Raw genomic sequence first — 22633 nt, 5'->3', positions numbered from 1 at the left:
TTCTTCAGAAAGTTCCTAAACGCCATGATGCAGAGGATGGAGCACTACATTGAGTTCCTTGAGACACCTGCAGAACTACCAAGGACAAAAACCGAATTCTATCAACTTGCACAGTTCCCGCACATAATAGGCTGCATCGATGGAACGCACATCCCATTATGCCCACCTGCAGCAACTGAGCACATTTACAGAAACCGGAAATCCACACATTCAATCAATGTGCAGGTGATCTGCAACGCTAGCAACATGATAATGGACATCCTAGCCAAATATCCTGGGAGTACCCACGACTCCTACATCTTCACCAACAGTGGGATATACAGACGCCTTGTTGCTGGTGATTTTGGTGATGGATACCTGCTGGGTAAGTATGTGTGAGACACCCTGACAGTTCATGCAGAAGGAGCACTCCTGAGCATGTGAATAATCTTATTATCCTTTCCCACCCAGGTGACAGTGCATATGCCCTGCGTTCATTTGTGCTCACCCCCTACCTGAACTCATCCACCAGGAGTGAAAGGCGTTATAACCTGGCACACAGAACAACACGTAGCGTGGTGGAACGTACATTTGGCTGCTGAAAAGTAGATTTAGGTGCCTCCATAAGAGTGGAGGTGCACGGCAATACACCCCAATTATCTGTTGCAAGATAATTGCGACCTGCGCCATGCTGCACAATCTTGCCACCAAGGATGGCACTGAGATAGAACTCACATATCAGGAGGACATTGATGATGGGACAGTACAAGCAATCACAATGCAGCAGGAGCAGCACCAGCAACAGACGGTCGACTGCGACGTGCTGAAATTACCAACAGATACTTCTAATTGAGCGATGGCACACAGCCATGTCCAGTGATTGGAACACTCACTTTAATGTACACAACTGCACCTTCCAAAAAAACAATCAAATTAAATGCACCTTGCACAATGTATTGCCAAAGTTTCCTCACTTTGACCTGTCCTGTGCGCAATAATTATTTCAATGCTTGCGCTTACGCATGGTGTTTTGCGAGGCACGGGGCTGGTGGTCTACATGTGAAGTGGTGCCGGTGTCTTCGGCATGGAGTCTGCTGCTCCTACGTATGTCCTGAACAGGCGTGCTGGACCCACTCCTGCTCGTTGTCTCCTCAGTGTCCCCAACAACCATGTTGCCACCTGTGGCTGTCAGCTGGGTCAGCATTGCCTCCATTGCTGAGGTCACCCTCCCCATCCCCCGGGACAAGTCACTGCAGCAGTGAACAATGTCAGTCTGCAGATTTACAGAGCGGCGACACTGCAGGGTGGTGGAGGTTGCCAAGCGGTTGATCGACTGATTGAGCAGCCTGACCTCGCGCCTATACCTGCGCCTCTCTTCTTGGTCACTTTGCAGCCTGTCACAGAGGGTGCCCATGCGCTCTTCCATGCCCCTCACCCCCTCTGCCTTGGACTCCATCCCTTTGCCCATTGCCTCCATCCCTTTGCCCATGGCCTCCATTCCCCTTGCCATGGCACCTATCCCCCGATCGATGTCCGACATCCTGGTATTCAGGATGCGCACCTGCCGGTGCACAGCCATGATGCCTCTGGCCTGCATACGCTGGACTTTCACCATTGTGGCTTCAAGCCCAGCGAAGACACCCTGAACATCCTGCCCCTCATCCTGCTCTCGTGCCCTACAGACACTGTCACCTGCACGGCCAGATCCCTGTGAGCCAAGTTGTCCAGTGTGGCCAGACATTGTTGGTGTAGTAGGTCTGGGAGCCACTATCACTTCCTCATCGGAGCTCTCCAGTATCCGTAAAGGTGGGATATCCTGCCTCCTTGGCCTCACGCGCACAGGGTACCCTGAGCTGGGTGTTGTAGCTCCTGCTGGTGCTGGCTGTGTCTGTGTGTCAAACAGCAGGGGCGAGAGTGGCTGAGCAGTGATGTCGTCCTCCATTGCTGTGGGTGCCTGGGGTGTGGATGTTTCGTCAGGGACAGTGGTAGGTCCAGCTGTGTCTTTTGCCTTCTCCCGCGCAGACGATGTTGTGGCACTACACTCCCCTCCCAGCGCTGCTCTGCGCGAGGACTCTCCTGTGAACAGACATGGACAATGATCAGCTGCCTGTTTTCCCAACACTGATTCCTAACACACATTAGCATTTGCCTAGACTGTTTGTGCATGGGGAGTGTGGCATGGCATGCAGGGTTCGGTGTTGGCAGCTTTGATGTATGTACCTATGACTACAACTACCATGATGCATTGCTGGGGACTACAGTCATGTGTGCTGGATTGTGAGTGAATCACCCACATTGGGGAAGGGGCCTGGGAATGGGTGGGGTACATGTCCATGCATCTTACCTTTCTTACTTGCAGCTCTGGCTGAGCTATCAGCATCCCCGATCCCATGTATGCTTTCATGCTCCATGGTTGATTCCACGAGCTGCTCCAGGTCGGTGAGGCTTGGGGCACTGCTCTTCCCCCCACCGGTTGCTGCTGATTCCTTCCTCTGGGTGGCTAGTTTTTTCTTGGTGGTGATCCTCAGATCATACCACCTCTTCTTCATGTCATCAATGTCTCTGTGGGTCACTCCTAGAGCATTGACCTTGCTCTGTATTGCCAGCCAGGTGGTCCGCTTTACAGACTCTGCAACATGCAGAGACTGTTTCCCAAACAGCTGGCTGTAGTGCTGCACGACCTCCTCCACCAGCACCTGGAGCTCTGTGGGGCTAAATTTAATCTTTCTCTTCCTGTCACCTCCATCATTTGGTGCCTCCTGGGACTCCATGCTGTTTCTCTAGGTCTCACTGCTGCCTGCTCCTCTGTCTCCCTTCCAGCTCTCTCTGCAGTTCTGTTGCTCTGCACCTGCATGGGTGTGGCCACCTCCAGGTACTGGGGTGTGGTACTTGCACCTGATTGGCTGATCTCTCAGATGCTAGGATGTGGGGTGTGGTGGGTGTCCCTGATTGGTGCACAGGCTCACATGACATGTATTCGAAATTTCGAGATCGGATTTTACCGATTCGGTAAAATCCGATTCGGTGTCTCCCATTCATTCCTATGGGACTGGAAGGCCATAGGGTTGTATGGGTGTTACCGAGTCAGATTTTACCGATTCGGTAGATACCGAATCTGTATTTACCGACTTTGAATACCGATTAGGTATTTTTTACCGGATTTTTACCTACATTTGGGTTTCCGGTTTATAAATACCGATTCGGTAGGAGTCGGTATTTATGAACCGGTAAAAAAAAATAACCTACATCGGGCCCCAAGTGACTTACCATCGGTAACTATGTATCTGTAAGAGACATATATAGTTATAGATTCCTTACCTTTAGAATTACCCCGAGGCATCAGACTGGATCTGGAGATTTTTTCTTTAGCAGTACCCCTGCGCATCGGGTGGTGGCGTTTGTCGACTCCGCGTCCGTCGTTGTGGTCGCTGGGATGACGTTGGGGTGTCTATTCAGAACCCGCCCCTGCGCGCTGATGGCAGTTCAGACACGACTTTCCACATCAGAAGCACAGAGCCATTCAAGACACTGACCACATAATTAGGGCCCTGGAAGGGAGTCCCTATTCCAGAAAGTCAGTTTGCAGAACAGGGAGGATGGGTGGTGCGGTAAAGAATCTTGAACTACATATGTCTCTTACAGATACATCGTTACCGAAGGTAAGTAACTTGTTCATCTGAAAGAGACTGTAGTTATAGATTCCTTACCTTTAGAAAAGATACCCCGGCAATGGCAACCTCGTAGGTGAGTCTGCGAACCAAGTTCACACCACAAAGTCCTGGAGAACAGAACGGCCAAAGTAGCCGTCTCTCCAGACTTGGCTGTCCAGGCAATAATGTTTAGTGAACGTGTGCAGAGATGCCCACATGGCTGCCTGACAGATGTCAAGGAGTGGGACTCCACACCCCAAGGCAGTAGTAGTTGCCGTTGCCCTTTAGTGTACACGTAGTCCCGCAGATTTTAATGCATAGGACAACCCATCGAGAGATGGTGTGTTTTTGCACAGCTCGACCTTTCTTGTCCCCCACATATCCAACAAAGAGGTGATCAGTGTGAGAAGTTGGCCTGATATATAATGTTCACTATTCTAGTGAACACTTTGTATCAGTCCAAACAACCCTTATTGATGTTTGGTTGTAAGTCAACCTGATAGACCAGCTATCCTAGTAGCATGGACACGTGCAGTCTTTAGGCTAAACTCTAGAGGGCGTGTTAAGCCAGCTGTTTTACCATCACATTTACCCCTTGAACACCAAGTGAAAGGACACCACACAAGTTGTTATGAAAATAAAGTATATTTATTTATAACAAGACTACCCTGAACTCTTTATGAGTCAGGGAGCTAAGCACAATACAAAACTCTTAAAGAAATACTGAAAGTCGCACAATTTACAAAAATGCCCGAGGGGCACGAAAAACCATATATTACAAAAGTGGAATGCGAAATTACTAGCAGGTAAGTACTACTCTCATGGACTTTAGAAACGCTAGACCTACAATGCTGAACCCTTAGATTAGAAGCAGGAGGCCTAGGGACGTCGTGTGCAGAGTGGGGACTCTCACGCGTAATGCGGGACAAAGTCTATGGATCCTAGTAAATGCAAAAGTTAGTGCTCTCGGGCGAACCCGACTAGGTAGGTCAAAAACGAAAGTGGATCTAGACACTTAGAGAGTTGGTCTACGCTGGAGCACCGGGGTACTCGGTTTACCTAGCCATGGGGCTGCGGCTGCATAGGGTTCAAGTGTCGTCGGATTTCTTCGTTGACGAACCAGGAGCCTGAAGTAAAAGTTGCTGGCAGGCGACCAGTGAAGATGTTCTGGGCTGATCCAAGGACTGGATCCGTTGAAGAAGAGTACCTGTAAGCAGAGGGGACCAAGTTCTGAATCACTAGCCAGTGATTAGGTGGGCACCAGGATGGCACCGGACGAGGTCACTCAGCCAGGTGAAGAGGTGACACTGGATTCTGCTGCTGCACGGACCAGGGCGCTGATGTCGACCAGGCTGGAGGTCTGCGAGCTGTCCCACGTCGGATGTCTGCTGCTGGCGATGCTGGATCCGGTGAAGGAGGCAACAAGCCTTGGCTAAGGCAAGCCCACGCGGTGACACAAAATGGCGTCTGGGGTGGACCAGGAGGGTCCTAGGAAGTTCCCCTTCAAGAGGAGACAAGGGCCAGTCCAGAGGAGCTAGACCAGCGGTGAAACAAACGTAGGACGTCGTCTGGAGGGTCACTAGCCAACGGGCAAGTGACCTGGACAACGCGGTGAGCAGCAAAGAGCAGTAGGGCCCCACGCAGATCTCGTGGATGCAAGGGGGCTGAACTTCGGTGCTGGAGCTGCTCAGGGTCGGGGCTTCTCTTACCCCAAAGCACTCAGTCGAGGGTCACTCGGTGGTCGTGCTGGACAAGCGTCGTGCAGTCTTGAAGATGGCCGGTCCCTCGAGGTCTCGTCACACCCACGAATCTCAGCTGGGCTGATGATGCAGGTAGAGGTCAGAGGTGCCAGGGAAGTCGGGTCTCGTCGAGCTGGGCAGTCTTGATCCGGAGGAGAGACTTACAGCAGACCGCGATGCTTGGGTAGTGCCTGCTGCTGCAGGGTGACTACTCCTTGGTCACAAGGGAGAAATCTTAGGAAGAAGTCTTGAGTTCCTTTCGTGGAAAGTAGTTTCAGGATTCAAAGATGATCTGATTTGGAAGGGGGCCTGCTCCTACCTTTATCCTGAGAAAGGGGGCTGGCACGCGACTAAGTCCTGCCCTATGGGTGGGACTAGGAGGGGGGTGGTTACACCCCTCTCCTTTGGCGGGCTTTTCCCCAGCTCAGGGGCTGGAGTGCCCCTGGAACTGGTTCAAGCCGGCCTATGCACAGTGAGCAGCGGGGTGCCACTTGCAGTCACCTTCCTCTAAAGCCCTGCCTACCTGGGATACACAAAATCCTGTCTGGGATGGTGCTGGCACCGCCCCTGACAGGAAACCCTTTGTCCAGGCCTCCGTTGCTGGAAGGACTCCCAGCAGCAGGAGGTCAGACTTGTGTCTGTGGTGGCAGCATCCATTTTGTGATGCTGAGGCTTGAGTTAACTTTAACCGGGGTTCACAGTTACATACATGTCGTGTCCCTCTAGAAGGGTGGAATGCTAACCCCGTCGCCGATATTGGCGAGGGGTTAGTATTCCAATTCGTATGACACCTTACTCGACATGTTTTGATAAAGCGATACCAGAGTTGGCATATAACCGCGAGGATTATAATGCACTTAAGAGTATATGGTATGCGTTATCATGGAACAGCTATTAGGACTTGGTTCCGCAAGCTGCAAACGGGCTCAGCTCATGCCAGAGCACCATCTCACATTATTCCAAGCACTCTGCCTTCAGGATTGATAAGGCCTGCCATAGGAGTGACTGATAGGAATATATGTGTCCATTTTAGGGTTAGATATAGGGATACTATATCTAAAGCAAAGGGTGTGTACACCACCTTGCCCCAGCTGTCAAGCAGCCAGTTGTGTCTGTTTTAGTTAGTCAGCCCAGGGGTGGCATAATACATGCTGCAGCCCCTGGGAGACCTCTGGGTACACCTCTGCCCTGGTTACAGGGACACAAGAGAGGGCCCAGTGCCAATTCAGTACCTGGGTACAATTTGGAATAGAGAGAACAGCTAGGCTGTGGGTCTGATTAGCAGGCCCACAGCCAGGGAAAGTCGTAAACCAGTGAAGCAAAAAGCAAAAATCTGGGTGATCATAGGATTGCAGACCCTACTCTCCTACAATCAGCCACCTGGAAATCTTTTGTGCGGTCGAGATAGAAAGACAGCACACGTTTTGGGTCCAGACGGTGGAGTCTCTCCTCCTTTTTGGAAGGATGCGGAGGTGGGAAGAAGGTGGGCAAAGTGATGGTCCGTCCTATATGGAAAGAGGTAACGACTTTGGGAAGAAACCAGGGCATTGTGCGAAGGACTACTTTGTCTGGATGAACAGCAAGAAAAGGAGTTTTGGAAAACAAAGCCTGGAGCTCCCTCACTCGGCGGACAGGGGTGATGGCGACAAGGAAAGCCTGAGAGGGCTGTTGTGAAGAGGCTCGAAGGGAGCGCACATAAAATAGGTTAAGACCAGGTTCAAGTCCCTCTGGGGAATTATGAATGGAGGAGGAGGAAAGAGGTTAGCAATGCCCAATCTATTCACAATAGGAGACTTGAAAAGAGAAGGCTGATCAGGAAGGCGAAGAAAGATAGATATAGCCGAAAGGTAGTCTTTGAAAATGTATTGTGGGTGCACCTTGTGTGCTAACTCGGATTCCCCTTTGCCCTGAGCCTAACACCAGCAGCTTTGCTCCCACAAGCTTGTGACCTGCTCGTGAGCAGCTACCAACTGGAGGTCCCCTATTCCCCATTGGTAAAATTGGGCCTCAGCACCCTGCACCCAGGCACCCTAGTGCCGCTGAGGGTGTTTTGAGAGTGCATCCTTGACCCTGGGGTAACCCTGGTTCTTACCCCTGAATACCAACTCCCACAACCAAGTACTTCCCTGTTAACCGATAACCACATTTTCTCCATATGGATACATTAACTGTTTTTCCTTGAAAATTGTTCCAAGTGTGGAGATGGTTTTGTATGAGAACTTGAATAACTGCAAATAACAGCAACCTGCTTTATTTAACTTTTCTCTAGGAAATGTCCCAGTGTGCTTTCTAGACATATCACACTGTGTAGAAAAAGTCATCCATAAAGTTATCTTAAAAGTAATCAAACTGTAATTTCCACTGTATTGAAAAGATTTACAAACTTGTAACAAAGACATTTTCATTCAGCTGGCTTGTATTGTTCAACCTGCCTTGAAAAATACCATTTACACTCACCTATTCCAGGCTTGCTTGGTTCTAGAAAATAAATATAACTAAATAATATTTTTTTATACAAACAAATTGGTCTGAGTTCAGTCTGAGTATGTGACATCATTTGCTGCCAGAGTGTGTACAAAAAATGCTTAACACTACCCTCTGATAAAGCCTTACTGTTCGCCCACTCTACCACAAATAAAGAGTAAGGTGCTATCTACTCTTACCTCTGCCTACCTTTGGGGTTCCATTGGACTCTGTGCACACTACACCACTTTTTGGTATAGTATATACAGAGCCAGCTTCCTACACTGGGGCTTGCTACAAACCTGGAATCACAATGCAGAACAAAAGATTCAACCATCAAGTCACCTACGTTCATGCTTCGATTTAACAGATCTAAAGAAACATTTTACTGGTCAATGAATACTCATAAAATTGTTTTAGTACCTGTTTTACTTTCAGAGACTTCTCCCTCTTCCTTCTCTGGGTTGTTTTCATTTACTCCTTCCATTGCTCTTTCAGCACAATCCAATTGGGTATCTCTTTCGCCTTTAATTTCAGTCTGTGAAATAGGGAAATCGGTTAAAACTTTTAATTATTTTATAAAATAGCAGATGATTACTATGCCAATTGAATAAGTTACTTACCTTCATTAACAATCTTTCTGGAGACTAACTGCAGATTACTCCCCTTGTTCCCTAGGTGTCAGACTTTAAAGCAGTACTTTTGCAAGCTGCTAGGTGGCGTTGTGCAGTTCTCTGCTGTCCCACTCCGACTAGTGGAGCAGCATATATAAGCTCCACTCCAGCACGCTGATGTAAGTTGCTTTCGTAGGCTGTTCACGCCCTCAGAGGCAGAGCCCCTCGGCAGGCTGGAATGAACAGTGTGAAGATCTCTAAAGTGAGACGCTTTTAGATGTAAAGAGTTCAGTTCATAGAACGGCACAGTAGAAGGGTCGGTACGAAATCTGTGGTTAAATACAGTATCCACCAGTACGATCATTACCAAAAGATAGTGACTTGGCTTTTGATGCATACTTCTAACTGGGAAAATGTTACTGATCCAGTCTGGCGCCTGGGGATATTTCAAAGGTAAGGAATCTGCTGATAGATCCTGTCTCTGCCAGATAAGGCGTTACCAAAGGTAAGTAGTTTATCCATCACTGTTAAGAATGTGCAGTGTCGGCATTAATGCATGTTGGAGTTTCCAAACGGCTCTTTTTGATATGCATCGACAGTGAAAATCCATGAGAACAGAAGAAAAGGCGCAGCGACGTAAGCACAATGTATGCCCTTCCTAAGAAGGGCAGCCTAACATGACCTAACCAGAAAAATTATATATATATATATATATATATATATATATATATATATATATATATATATATATATATATATATATATATATCACAGCACAGATCAACTCCATCAAGTTGAAGAATGGCAAGCACACTGGTATCAGACTTCAAAGACTATTTATTGCAAACCCCCCTTCACCCCAGACAGACGCGTTTCGCTATACTAGCTTCGTCAGTGTCAGTTCGTGTACAAAAAATACTCGCCATTTTAAACCCTGCCAGTCATTACTTTTTTCATCGACATAGAAGAAGATTTAAATTGTAAAAGCAGTGGCCATCTTGTAGTATATACAATTTCATTGGTATTAAATAGCGATTAATAAAGTGCTCAAGTGCTCATTTTAAAAAAAAAAACATTGATTTTGGAACGACAAACATTTCATTTCTGAGTACATTCCATAGAAACGTTAAACGTGTGCAATTTTTTTTTTAAATAAAAAATTATATATATATATATATATATATATATATATATATAATTATGGCGGCAGCGCTGGCAATTATTAAATAAAATTTATTCTTTTGCACCAGCAACTTTGGGTCTACTCTTCGTCAGTTTGGATGGTAGCAGTTCAGTCTGCGGTGTGACGAATTTCCAAATATATATATATATATATATATATATATATATATATATATATATATATATATATATATATATATATATATATATATATATATATATATATAGATATATATATATACACATACATACACATACATACACACACACACACATCATATACAGTCATACCTAAAAAAGGGAAATATAACCATACACAACACTGATTATGAACCGAAGATATTGGGGAGGCTGGATCAGTAATGGTGTACACCTATTAGTGATACACCCTGCACTGAGTCCATGCAACCCTTGGTAATAGTGTAATAGATAACCAAAGCTCTAAAGGGGTAGCTGTGGAGAGAAGCTAAGGCTTATCCAGGAGGGTGTACAACGGATGCATTTACACACGAGACAATCAGCGAGTCACACAAAAAATAACACAAGTGTTAAAAAAATGGGCACTCTTTATTACACCAATCAGTGAGTGGTGTGGCTCACTGGTTAGAGGCGGCAGACCCGGAGGCAGAGAACAGCCAGGGACCAGGGTTTTCTCGCCTCGGTGCCTACTCTAACCAGGGATCACACTCTGCAACTCTGGGCATTAGCTTGCCTCATCTCTACAACGGCCCCCCACATTCGGCGGGGATGCCTGGTTTCACCTTGGAGACACCCAGTAGGGACCATTGTGAGAAGTTGGCCTGATATATAATGTTCACTATTCTAGTGAACACTTTGTATCAGTCCAAACAACCCTTATTGATGTCTGGTTGTAAGTCAACCTGATAGACCAGCTATCCTAGTAGCATGGACACGTGCAGTCTTTAGGCTAAACTCTAGAGGGCGTGTTCAGCCAGCTGTTTTACCATCACATTTACCCCTTGAACACCAAGTGAAAGGACACCACACAAGTTGTTATGAAAATAAACAGATATTTATTTATAACAAGTCTACCCGGAACTCTTTATGAGTCAGGGAGCTAAGCACACAACAAAACTCTTACGAAAATACTTTAAGTCGCACAATTTACACAAATGCCCGAGGGGCACGAAAAACTATATACTAAACAAGTGGAATGCGAAATTACTAGCAGGTAAGTACTATTCTCATAGGCTTTAGAATCGCTAGGACTGGACTACTGAACCTTTAGATTACGAGCAGGAGGCCTAGGGACGTCGTGTGCAGAGTGGGAACTCTCACGGGTAAGGCGGGAAAAAGTCTATGGAGGCTAGTAAAAGCAAAGTTAGTGTTTTCGGGCGAACCCGACTAGGTAGGTCAAAAACGAAAGTGGATCTAGACACTTAGAGAGTTGGTCTACGCTGGAGCACCGGAGTACTCGGTTTACCTAGCCCAGGGAACTGCTCCAGCCCCGGGACCCACGCTGACCCCGCAAGGCTCATTACGGCCCTACCTGGGCTTCTCCCTCTGCTCCGGTTCTGCCATCGGTCTCCCCCCGCCGCCACAGCCTGTCCATTCTTGCGTGGCTGCAGTGCGGGGGAGACTACATCTCCCAGGAGGGCATAGCGGCAGACCCGCTACACCCGACATCCGCGCCTGGAGGCGCTTGATAAGCAAGACTCTCTCCCGCGTCGCGGGACGTGCGCGGGACTGCGCCGGGCTAAGCCCGGGCAAAGGGCGGGCCCTCTACGGCCCTCATAGGCCAGAGGAGGCCGGGTCGGGCCACCCCCCCTGGCCGTGTAACCTAAATAGGTAAGACCTCTTGTGCTAAGGAATTCCCAGTCCCTATAGGTGCCTGCTGCTATTTACAATATGTCTTCTAAGGGGGCCTCGAAAATTCCTACTGTGACTAGGGTCCTGGCCAAGGGGACGATGGTCCACTACTTAATGAAGACAACACCGTCTACTGCCCAACAACTTGCAAGAACAACTCGAGAACGATTGTCTACCGACCATTCCTATAGTGATATCACTTCCCCTCAGTCTGCCGTCGCATCACCAAATCTATCATTTCTGAGGGAACTTAATAGTCTATGTAAAACCGAGTACGCGGCCGTTAAGTCAACATCAGAGCATATTAATGCCTCCTTTTGTCCTACAGTCACCACAAGCCCCCATCCTAGTACATCATCCCCACCCTATGGAAACCCCGGGGGTACTTCCCTCTGCCCACCTGTAATAGGTAACACGAACTCCATAATGTTTTTTCAGGACCCTTCTGGTGAAAGAAAACGATCAGCCGACCAACAAACAGGCACCCAAGCTAAGGAGAATAAATTGCCTGCACCCCCTATTTCACCATCTCTTTTGGCTCAGATTCAAATTATGTTTAACGCCACAATACACCCATTAATAGAAAGAATGAACGATCTTGGGGACAGGATCACGGCAATAGACGAAATGATTAAGACAAACTCGAGACTCCTAAAAAATACGGCAGACCCCAACCAATCACAGCCTTCACGCGATACGGTAAAGCTTTTAACAACTTCACAAAGTAGTGTTTTTCAAATCCGACAGGCAACACCAGGCATGCTAACTCAACCTAGCGAGGAAGTTCCTACCAAAATAAAAACAGCACACTGCTGTTCCTTTAAAATGGGGTTGAACAAAGTAACCACTCCATCTAAAAGGCCACCTCCCAAGATAAGGAACAAGCAAAGTAAAACAAATCACATTCATTTACCACCAGAGGCTGCCCCGTTTGTGGGTGTCCTCTCTGGGGTGCCTGAACTCATAAAGGGAAAAACTGAAAGCGAACAGGAGTTGAGAAATAAGGCATTATTTTGGCTAACAAAGAATAGACCCCTACCCCCCCGACATCGACGGTAGAATAAAATGTGTTAGAAGGGTGGGATGGTTAGGTCCGCTTCGAAAAGAGAGATCCGGTGATCTGGTGCTGATAAAGTTTATAAACAGTAACGTTGTCCCTTACCTCCAGTCTTGGAAACCACAGATAGGAGATGGACCTATACTCACCTGGGGACTATCTGATTTTTATCCCAGGGAATCACTTTACCCCCATACAAGATCACTGAAGAGTCTAACTTTTGGTTGGGCCAAAACGGCTCCGGGGTGAGGGGCTTTTAATACCCAGCCTCTGACTTGATATACAATGGATTGTTTTGGTACCTGACCTTTCTTAAAGATTCCATGCTATAATGTTTTTTACTGTGATATGATTTGAAATGTAACTGTATATATTTTTGCTATGTGCTTTTATGATTTTATATCTAAAAATCGAATAAAGCTAAAGTTACTTACTTACTTACCTAGCCCAGGGGCTGCGGCTGCATAGGGTTCAAATGTCGTCGGGTTTCTTCGTTGATGAACCAGGAGCCTGAAGAAAGAAGTTGCTGGCAGGCGACCAGTGAAGAAGTTCTTGGGGATCCAAGCCTGGATCGGGAAGAGGAAGACCTGTAAGCAGAGGGGACCAAGTTCTGAATCACTAGCCAGTGATTTAGGTGGGCACCAGAGTGGCACCGGGCGAAGTCACCTCAACCAGGTGAGTGGGCGCTGCTGGGCTCTGCAGTCTCTCGGACCAGGAGGCGTTGTCGGCGACCAGGATGGAGGTGCGAGCTGTCCCACGAAGATATCTGCTGTCGACGTCGCTGGACCCAGGATTGGGGCAACAAGTCTTGGCAAATGCAAGCCCACGCGGTGGACTTAAAATGGCGTCTGGAGTGGACCAGGAGGGTCCAGGGTGCTTCTCTGATGGAGGGAAGCAAGGGCCAGTCTGGAGCAACCAGACCAGCGGTGTTGTCGTCGAAGTTCGTCGTCAGAAGGGCCACTAGCCAACGGGCAAGTGACCTGGACAACGCGGTGAGCAGCAAACAGCAGAAGGGCCCTACTCCTTAGTCACAAGGGAGAAATCTTAGGAAGAAGTCTTGAGTTCCTTTCGTGGAAAGTAGTTTCAGGATTCAAAGATGATCTAATTTGGAAGGGGGCCTGCTCCTACCTTTATCCTGCAAAAGGAGGCTGGCACGCGACTAAGTCCTGCCCTATGGGTGGGACTAGGAGGGGGGTGGTTACACCCCTCTCCTTTGGCGGGCTTTCCCCAGATCAGGGGCTGGAGTGCCCCTGGAACTGGTTCAAGCCGGCCTATGCACAGTGAGCACCGGGGTGCCACTTGCAGTCACCTTCCTCTAAAGCCCTGCCTACCTAGGATACATAAAATCCTGTCTGGGACGGTGCTGGCACCGCCCCTGGCAGGAAACCCTTTGTCCTTGCCTCCTGTGCTGGGAGGACTCCCAGCAGCAGGAGGGCAGACTTGTGTCTCGGTGGCAGCATCCATCTTGTGGAGCTGAGGCTATGTCTGACTTTAACCGGGGTTACAGGTTACATACATGTCGTGTCCCTCTAGAAGGGTGGAATGCTAACCCCGTCGCCAGAATTGGCGAGGGGTTAGTATTCCAATTCGTATGACACCTTACTCGACATGTTTTGATAAAGCGTTACCAGAGTTGGCATATAACCGCAAGGATCATAATGCACTTAAGAGTATATGGTATGCGTTATCATGGAACAGCTATTAGGACTTGGTTCCGCAAGCTGCAAACGGGCTCAGCTCATGCCAGAGCACCATTTCACCTTATTCCACGCACTCTGCCTTCAGGATTGTTAAGGCCTGCCATAGGAGTGACTGATAGGAATATAGGTGTCCATTTTAGGTTTAGATATAGGAATACTATATCTAAAGCAAAGGGTGATTACACCACCTTGCCCCAGCTGTCGTGCAGCCAGTTGTGTCAGATTTAGTCAACCCAGGGGTGGCATAATACATGCTGCAGCCCCTGGGAGATTTCTGGGTACACCTCTGCCCTGAGTACAGGGACTTGGAGAGGGCCCAGTGCCAATTCAGTACCTGGGTACAATTTGGAAGAGAGAACAGCTAGGCTGTGGGTCTGATTAGCAGGCCCACAGCCAGGGAAAGTCGTAAACCAGTGAAGCAAAAAGCAAAAATCTGGGTGATCATAGGATTGCAGACCCTACTCTCCTACATGACGCCCCCCCGCCCCCCCCAAACTTTGGGACAATAAGCTAACCTTGACCAGGTGAGTCTTCTTGCTCTAAGTGGAAATACCTGGAGAGCCCATCAGCATTGCCATGATCAGTACCAGGTCTATGCTCCACTGTAAAATCCATCCCCTGTAGGGAAAATGGACCACCTAAGTAGTTTGGGGTTTTCACCCTTCATCTGATTTAGCCATAAGAGGGGCTTATGGTCGGTCTGAATCTTAAAGTGAGTGCCAAACAAGTATGACCTCAACTTTTTCAGGGCCCACACCACAGCAAAGGCCTCCCTCTCAATAGCTGACCATTTTTTCTCTCTGGGGGTCAGCCTTCTGCTAATAAAAGCAATGGGCTGGTCGTTACCATCAAAATTCAGCTGAGATAGAACAGCTCCCACACCCAACTCAGAAGCATCTGTTTGGACAATGAAGGTCTTGGAGTAGTCTGGACTCTTTAGGATAGGTGCTGTGCACATGGCCTGCTTTAGGTCATTAAATGCTTTCTGACAGCTTGCTGTCCACTGAACTTTCTTTGGCATCTTTTTACTTGTCAGGTCATTAAGTGGAGTCACAATGGACCCATAATTCTTGACAAATTTCCTATAGTAACCAGTCAGGCCCAAGAAAGCTCGAACCTGAGTCTGGGTGGTTGGAGGAGCCCAGTCCTTGATGGCCTGTATCTTGCTCTCCAAGGGTTGAACCTGGCCTCCACCTACAAGGTGGCCCAGGTATACAACCTGTGTCTGCCCTATCTGGCACTTAGTGGCCTTGATAGTGAGACCTGCCTTTTGCAGTGCCTCTAACACTTTCCTCAGGTGGACCAGGTGATCCTCCCAGGTGGAACTAAAGACAGCTATATCATCAAGATATGCTGCACAGAAGTAATCCAACCCAGTGAGAACTTGATTCACCAGCCTTTGGAAGGTGGCAGGTGCATTTTTCAAACCAAAGGGCATTACCACAAATTGATAAGGCCCACCAGGGGTAGAAAATGCTGTCTTGGGCTTGGCCTCCTCAGCTAACCTGATTTGCCAATACCCAGCTGTCAGGTCAAATGTACTTAAGTAGTTGGCAGAAGCCAATCTATCTATAAGTTCATCTGCTCTTGGTATTGGGTGGGCATCAGTCTTAGTGACTGCATTGAGTCCTCTGTAGTCTACGCAAAACCTCATCTCTTTCTTACCACCCTGGGTGTGAGGCTTTGGCACTAGAACTACTGGGCTAGCCCAAGGGCTATCTGAGGGCTCAATGACTCCCAGCTCCAACATTTTCTGCACTTCTGTCTTGATGCAGTCTCTAACATGATCATGCTGTCTGTAGATTTTACTCTTGACAGGCAGACTGTCTCCAGTGTCAACTTCATGGGTACACCAATCAGTTTGACTGGGGGTCAGAGAGAACATATGTCTAAAGGATTGCAGAACTTGTCTACAATCCTGTTGCTGATGTTCAGAGAGGCTGCCACAAAAGACAACACCATCTACTGATCCATCATCAGGATTCTGAGTGAGCAGGTCTGGGAGAGGGTCACTCTCTTCCTCCTGTCCCTCATCTGTGGCCATGAGCAAGCTCATGTCCTTCCTGTCGACATATGCCTTGAGCCTGTTCACATGGAGCACCCTGAGGGGGCTCCTGGGAGTTCCAAGGTCCACCAGGTAGGTGACCTCTCCCTTTTGCTCAATGATGGTGTGGGGCCCAGACCATTTGTCTTTGAGTGCTGCTGGGGCCACTGGCTCCAGCACCCACACTTTCTGTCCAGGCTTGTACACAGTCAGGACAGCCTTCTGGTCATGCCAAGCTTTTTGGAGTTCTTGGCTGGCCTCAAGGTTTTTAGATGCCTTCTCCATGTATTCAGCCATCCTGGAGCGGAGACCAAGTACATAGTCCACTATGTTGGTTGCAGGCTTTTTGAGAGGTCTCTCCCATCCTTCCTTCACCAAACACAGGGGTCCTCTTACAGGATTGCCCATACAGAAGTTCAAAAGGGCTGTAGCCAACCCCCTTCTGTGGGACCTCTCTGTAAGCAAACAAGAGGCAGGGTATCAGTACATCCCATCTACGCCTGAGCTTTTCAGGTAGTCCATGAATCATCCCTTTGAGGGTCCTGTTGAATCTTTCAACAAGCCCATTGCACTGTGGATGATAGGGTGTGGTGAACTTGTAGTTGACACCACATTCCTTCCACATTGCAGTCAGATATCCTGACATGAAGTTTGCACCTCTGTCAGAAACAACCTCCTTAGGGAAGCCCACTCTGGAGAACACTCCAACTAGGGCCCTTGCCACTACAGGTGCTGTAGTGGTCCTAAGTGGAATAGCTTCAGGATACTCGGTGGCATGGTCCACCACCACCAGTATAAACTTGTGCCCTGATGCTGTCTGGGGTTCCATTGGACCAACAATGTCAATCCCCACTCTTTCAAAGGGAACCCCCACCACAGGTAGTGGTATGAGGGGGGCCTTTGTTGTGCCACCTGACTTACCACTGGCTTGGCAAGTGACACAGGAGCGACAAAACTCCTTGGTATTCTCATTCATGTGAGGCCAGTAAAAGTGTGAGACAAGTCTGTCCCAAGTCTTTGTCTGGCCTAAGTGACCTGCAAGGGGAATCTCATGGGCCAAGGTGAGAAGGAAACCCCTCTGAGATAAGGGGATGACCAGCCTCCTGGTTGCACCAGGCTTGGGGTCTCTTGACTCAGAGTACAGGAGTCCATCTTCCCAGTATACCTTGTGGGCACCTGTGGCGTTCCCTGCAGCCTCAGCAGAAGCCTGCTGTCTGAGGGGTTCAAGGGAAGGGCAGTCTAACTGTGCCTTCTCCAGGTCTTCTCTGGAGGGTCCCCCTGAGCCCAGAAACTCAACTTGATCAAGTTCAAGCTCTTTAGGCTCAGTTTCCCTCAGCTCTTTCAGGTCAGCCTCCTCAGAGACTTGATCCTCAACCTGGGGCAAGGGGGAAGGCAATGCCTTAACCCTACTGCTCTTCTTCTTGGAATGTGTCTGGTCCATTGTTCCAGGATCCAGCACCTGTTCAGTGGGGCATCTTCTGGCCTGTGACCTAGTCACAGCAAGCACATGTGCTGGCAAGCCTAACATTTCCATGTGAGTCCTCTGCTCCACTTCTGACCATAGTGATGACTCCAAATCATTGCCCAACAAACAATCCACTGGGAGGTCTGAACAAACCACAACTTTCTTTTGGCCACTTACCCCTCCCCAGGAGAAAGCAACAATCGCCATACTATGACTGGTAGTGACGTTGCTGGCATTGGTCACCAGGAAATCTGTACCTGGCATGATCTGTCCAGGGTCCACAAAGTTAGGTGTCACCATGGTGACACTGGCACAATTGTCCCTATAGGCCTGAGCCATTTTGCCATTTATTAAAGGTGTCTGCCTGTATTTGCCCAAAGTATTGGGACTGACATCAGGGGACATATCCATATCCCCTGTACAGACAAGGACAGCCTGAGTGAGTGTGCCAACTAAGTTGTCAGACCCCTCAGTTCCCAAGGTTAACCCAACTATTCCCTTGGGAGGTGCACTACCACTACTGACTGTACTAGGGGGTGCAGTTGCCTTAGGGGCTGTAGTGGTAGGAGGTTGCCCTCCTCTTTTGGTGAACTCACTAAACCAGTGAGACTTACTTTTACAGTACTGGCACCACCTTTTTGACTGGCCTTCTTGAGTCTTCTTTTTCTGCTGTGAAGCCTGACCCCCACCCTCTTTGGTTTGTTGGGGACCTGTTGAAGACTTCTGGTCATTTTGTTCACTCTTGTTACTACCCTTTTGGTCTGCTTTCTTCTGACCACCCTGGTTCTGAGTCTGGTTCTGCTTGACCCTTGTTCTGACCAATCTGTCTGCCTTCTTTCCCAATTCTTGGGGAGAGGTCAGATCTGAATCAACAAGGTGCTGATGCAACAACTGGTTCTGACAATTATTTAAAATCTGTTCTCTCATGATCAGATTATACAACCCTGTGTAATCAGTAACCTTGCTACCCAGCAACCAGCCTTCCAAAGCCTTAGTGGCACAATCAACAAAGTCATTCCAATCCTGAGACTGAGTTTTCTGGGTGTCTCTGAACAGCAACCTGTACTGTTCAGTGGTTAAGCCAAACCCATCAACCAGTGTGTTCTTCAGGACTTGGTAGTTGTTAGCATCCTCAACTCTTGTAGTGAGGAGCTTATCTCTACCTTTGCCTTCAAAGGAGAGCCACAATATAGCTGCCCACTGACTTTGGGGGATGCACTGGACAGTGCAGGCCCTCTCCAAAGCAGCCATCCACTTTTGGATGTCATCCCCTTGCTTAAAGGGGGGCACTATCTTACTCAGGTGTTTAGTATCTAAACTCCTTTCCTTATCTCTAGGGAGATTGCTGCCACCAGTGGGAACTATCCCACTCATCTGCTGCTCTCTAGCAAAGGCAAGCTTTTCTTTGGCCAGGGCAAGTTCTTCCCTTTCAATCCTTAGATTAGCCTGTTTCATCCTAGCTTCATGCTCTCTTCTCTGAGGGGAAGTAAATCTCCTCTGGGGAGAAATCCTTCTCCTCTGAGAAGAGGCATTAGAGTGCAGAGATCTATTGGAGTCCCTAGAATGAGATCTATCCCTTCTAACTCCAAGGTTAGGCCTTACTAGGGTCAGTACTGGGGGTCCCCCAGATCCTTCCCTAAGTAGGTCTCAGTTGGCCCTAGTAAGTCTACTGACTAACTCAGACCTGTTGTCTGCCTCATCCCCAGAGAGTTACTCTTCTTCCTCCTCCTCAACTGCATTTTCAGTGTCAAGGAGGTCTGGATCTCCAATGGTACCCTCTTGGGCTGGCATATTCCCATCTAACTGAGAAACTTTTCTCGCATCATACGTCTCTAAGAGACCTATCAGAAAGGGAATGGTGGGGTTAGACCCCTGTTTCAGTTTCCTGGAGGTACACACTTGTCTCATCTCCTGGAAACTGAGAGCTGCATATCTTGATTTGACCTGTGGAGGGTCAATGGCCACTAGGGGAGTCTCTGAAGACTCTCCATGGGTAGACATGCTTTTCTAGTGAGGTGTAAGTGGTGCACTTACCTACACTATATGTTTGCCTACTGATCCCTTGCTAGAGTTGTAGTTTAGGGTGTGCTAGGCCCTAGGAGCTACAACAGCTGGTTCAGTAGAACTCAGAGTATTCTAAGCTAAGTTATATGTACCTTAGTACTTATGTGATCTTTCAAATGATATTCTTAGGATATGTGTGGTAAAACAACAGCAAGCTCAAATCCCAACCGCTGCTCACCAATGTGAGAAGTTGGCCTGATATATAATGTTCACTATTCTAGTGAACACTTTGTATCAGTCCAAACAACCCTTATTGATGTCTGGTTGTAAGTCAACCTGATAGACCAGCTATCCTAGTAGCATGGACACGTGCAGTCTTTAGGCTAAACTCTAGAGGGCGTGTTAAGCCAGCTGTTTTACCATCACATTTACCCCTTGAACACCAAGTGAAAGGACACCACACAAGTTGTTATGAAAATAAACAGATATTTATTTATAACAAGTCTACCCTGAACTCTTTATGAGTCAGGGAGCTAAGCACACAACAAAACTCTTACGAAAATACTTTAAGTCGCACAATTTACACAAATGCCCGAGGGGCACGAAAAACCATATACTAAACAAGTGGAATGCGAAATTACTAGCAGGTAAGTACTATTCTCATAGGCTTTAGAATCGCTAGGACTGGACTACTGAACCTTTAGATTACGAGCAGGAGGCCTAGGGACGTCGTGTGCAGAGTGGGAACTCTCACGCGTAAGGCGGGAAAAAGTCTATGGAGGCTAGTAAAAGCAAAGTTAGTGTTTTCGGGCGAACCCGACTAGGTAGGTCAAAAACGAAAGTGGATCTAGACACTTAGAGAGTTGGTCTACGCTGGAGCACCGGAGTACTCGGTTTACCTAGCCCAGGGGCTGCGGCTGCATAGGGTTCAAATGTCGTCGGGTTTCTTCGTTGATGAACCAGGAGCCTGAAGAAAGAAGTTGCTGGCAGGCGACCAGTGAAGAAGTTCTTGGGGATCCAAGCCTGGATCGGGAAGAGGAAGACCTGTAAGCAGAGGGGACCAAGTTCTGAATCACTAGCCAGTGATTTAGGTGGGCACCAGAGTGGCACCGGGCGAAGTCACCTCAACCAGGTGAGTGGGCGCTGCTGGGCTCTGCAGTCTCTCGGACCAGGAGGCGTTGTCGGCGACCAGGATGGAGGTGCGAGCTGTCCCACGAAGATATCTGCTGTCGACGTCGCTGGACCCACGATTGGGGCAACAAGTCTTGGCAAATGCAAGCCCACGCGGTGGACTTAAAATGGCATCTGGAGTGGACCAGGAGGGTCCAGGGTGCTTCTCTGATGGAGGGAAGCAAGGGCCAGTCTGGAGCAACCAGACCAGCGGTGTTGTCGTCGAAGTTAGTCATCAGGAGGGCCACTAGCCAACGGGCAAGTGACCTGGACAACGCGGTGAGCAGCAAAGAGCAGAAGGGCCCCACGCAGATCTCGTGGATGCAGGGGAGCTGAACTTCGGTGCTGGAGCTGCTCAGGGTTGGGGCTTCTCTTACCCCAAAGCACTCGGTCGAGGGTCACTCGGGAGTCGTGCTGGTCAAGCGTCGTGCAGTCTTGGAAGATGGCCGGTCCCTCGAGGTCTCGTCACACCCACGAATCACAGCTGGGCTGATGATGCAGGTAGAGGTCAGAGGTGCCAGGGAAGCCGGTTCTCGTCGAGCTGGGCAGTCTTGATCCGGTGAGGAGACTTATAGCAGACCGCGATGCTTGGATGGTGCCTGCTGCTGCAGGGTGACTACTCCTTAGCCACAAGGGAGAAATCTTGAGAAGAGTCTTGAGTTCCTTTCGTGGAAAGTTGGTTCAGGATTCAAAGATGATCTAATCTGGAAGGGGGCCTGCTCCTACCTTTATCCTGCAAAAAGGGGCTGGCACGCGACTAAGTCCTGCCCTTTCCAACAACTACTGTTTTATTATTAACAATTTTGTTCTTCTTGTGTCATTTTTTAATAATTCTTTATACCTAAAAACTTTTTTAATCTCTCTCGTATATTATAATGTGTAGGCATTGTTAGTACCAATGAATATATGATTTATGTATGGCTTAAATAAATTGTACAATTGTTTTTAACTCTAAACAACACTGTGTCTGTATGATTCGGTCAAATTGACAATATTAGTATTTACATTGTGGTTACTTAACCTATGGGCTTATGTGTTTACTAAAGAGGTGCACTAACATGTTATTCCCAAGTTGTGGATTATAGGGACCCCCACCTTTTGTCTTTGACATTTTCTCCTTGTCCCTGAACGGACCAATAAGGAGTCCTCCTTTGTATTTTTGACTTGTAGGATCACAGAAGCCATCCACGAGCTGTCCGATGACAGTCAACGAATTGCAGGAGGGTCAGTGGCAAGCAGAACCACCAACAAGCCTTAGCAAATGCAGCAGACTTGTTGCAGAAAGGTGGACCATCAAGGTCTAGGGAACTCACCCACAACAGGTAAGTTAGGACTGGCCCACAGCAAGCAGGAGAGCTGGCACAAATCGAGGGAAGACTCAGGTGGGACCTTTTGGCAACAGGCACAGAGAGTCGCAGGGAGGCCTCAGCAGCACAGCCAAGATGGACGCCCACGTCACAGGAAATGCAGTAAGGATGTCACTTTTGCAGCAGAGTAAAGCTGGGGCTTCTTGGAGCTCGGAGACATCTGGACTAAAGAGCCAACAAGCCTTGGTAATGGCAAACTGAAATGGTGCACAGGGGTTTAGTACCAGGAGCTCCACAAGGGATTTTAGTTTCCAAATTGCACAGAAGACAGGTCCGGCCTCGAAAGAGTCACAACCACCACCTGCGTTGTAGAGCCTTGAAGAGTCCGTGGGACAGCAGGATCCACAAGCCGGTCGAGGTGCCTTCAGC

At 48.4% G+C, this 22633-nt stretch overlaps 1 protein-coding gene across 6 annotated transcripts in view; it reads right to left on the bottom strand.

The window, feature by feature from the left end:
* The window catches only part of SMARCC1 (SWI/SNF related BAF chromatin remodeling complex subunit C1), an 873495-nt gene that overhangs the window by 283284 nt on the left and 567578 nt on the right, over positions 1–22633 (bottom strand). For all 6 annotated transcript variants that reach the window (XM_078662530.1, XM_078662531.1, XM_078662534.1 and 3 more), the window contains exon 23: positions 8255–8369. In XM_078662530.1, the coding sequence (XP_078518656.1) occupies positions 8255–8369 (115 nt within the window). The remainder of the gene's footprint in view (positions 1–8254; positions 8370–22633) is intronic.

Source organism: Lissotriton helveticus, chromosome 10, assembly GCF_964261635.1.
Source record: "Lissotriton helveticus chromosome 10, aLisHel1.1, whole genome shotgun sequence".
NCBI lineage: Eukaryota > Metazoa > Chordata > Amphibia > Caudata > Salamandridae > Lissotriton > Lissotriton helveticus.
Note: the sequence above shows the minus strand (reverse complement) of the source record. Positions and strands in the feature narration are given on the sequence as shown.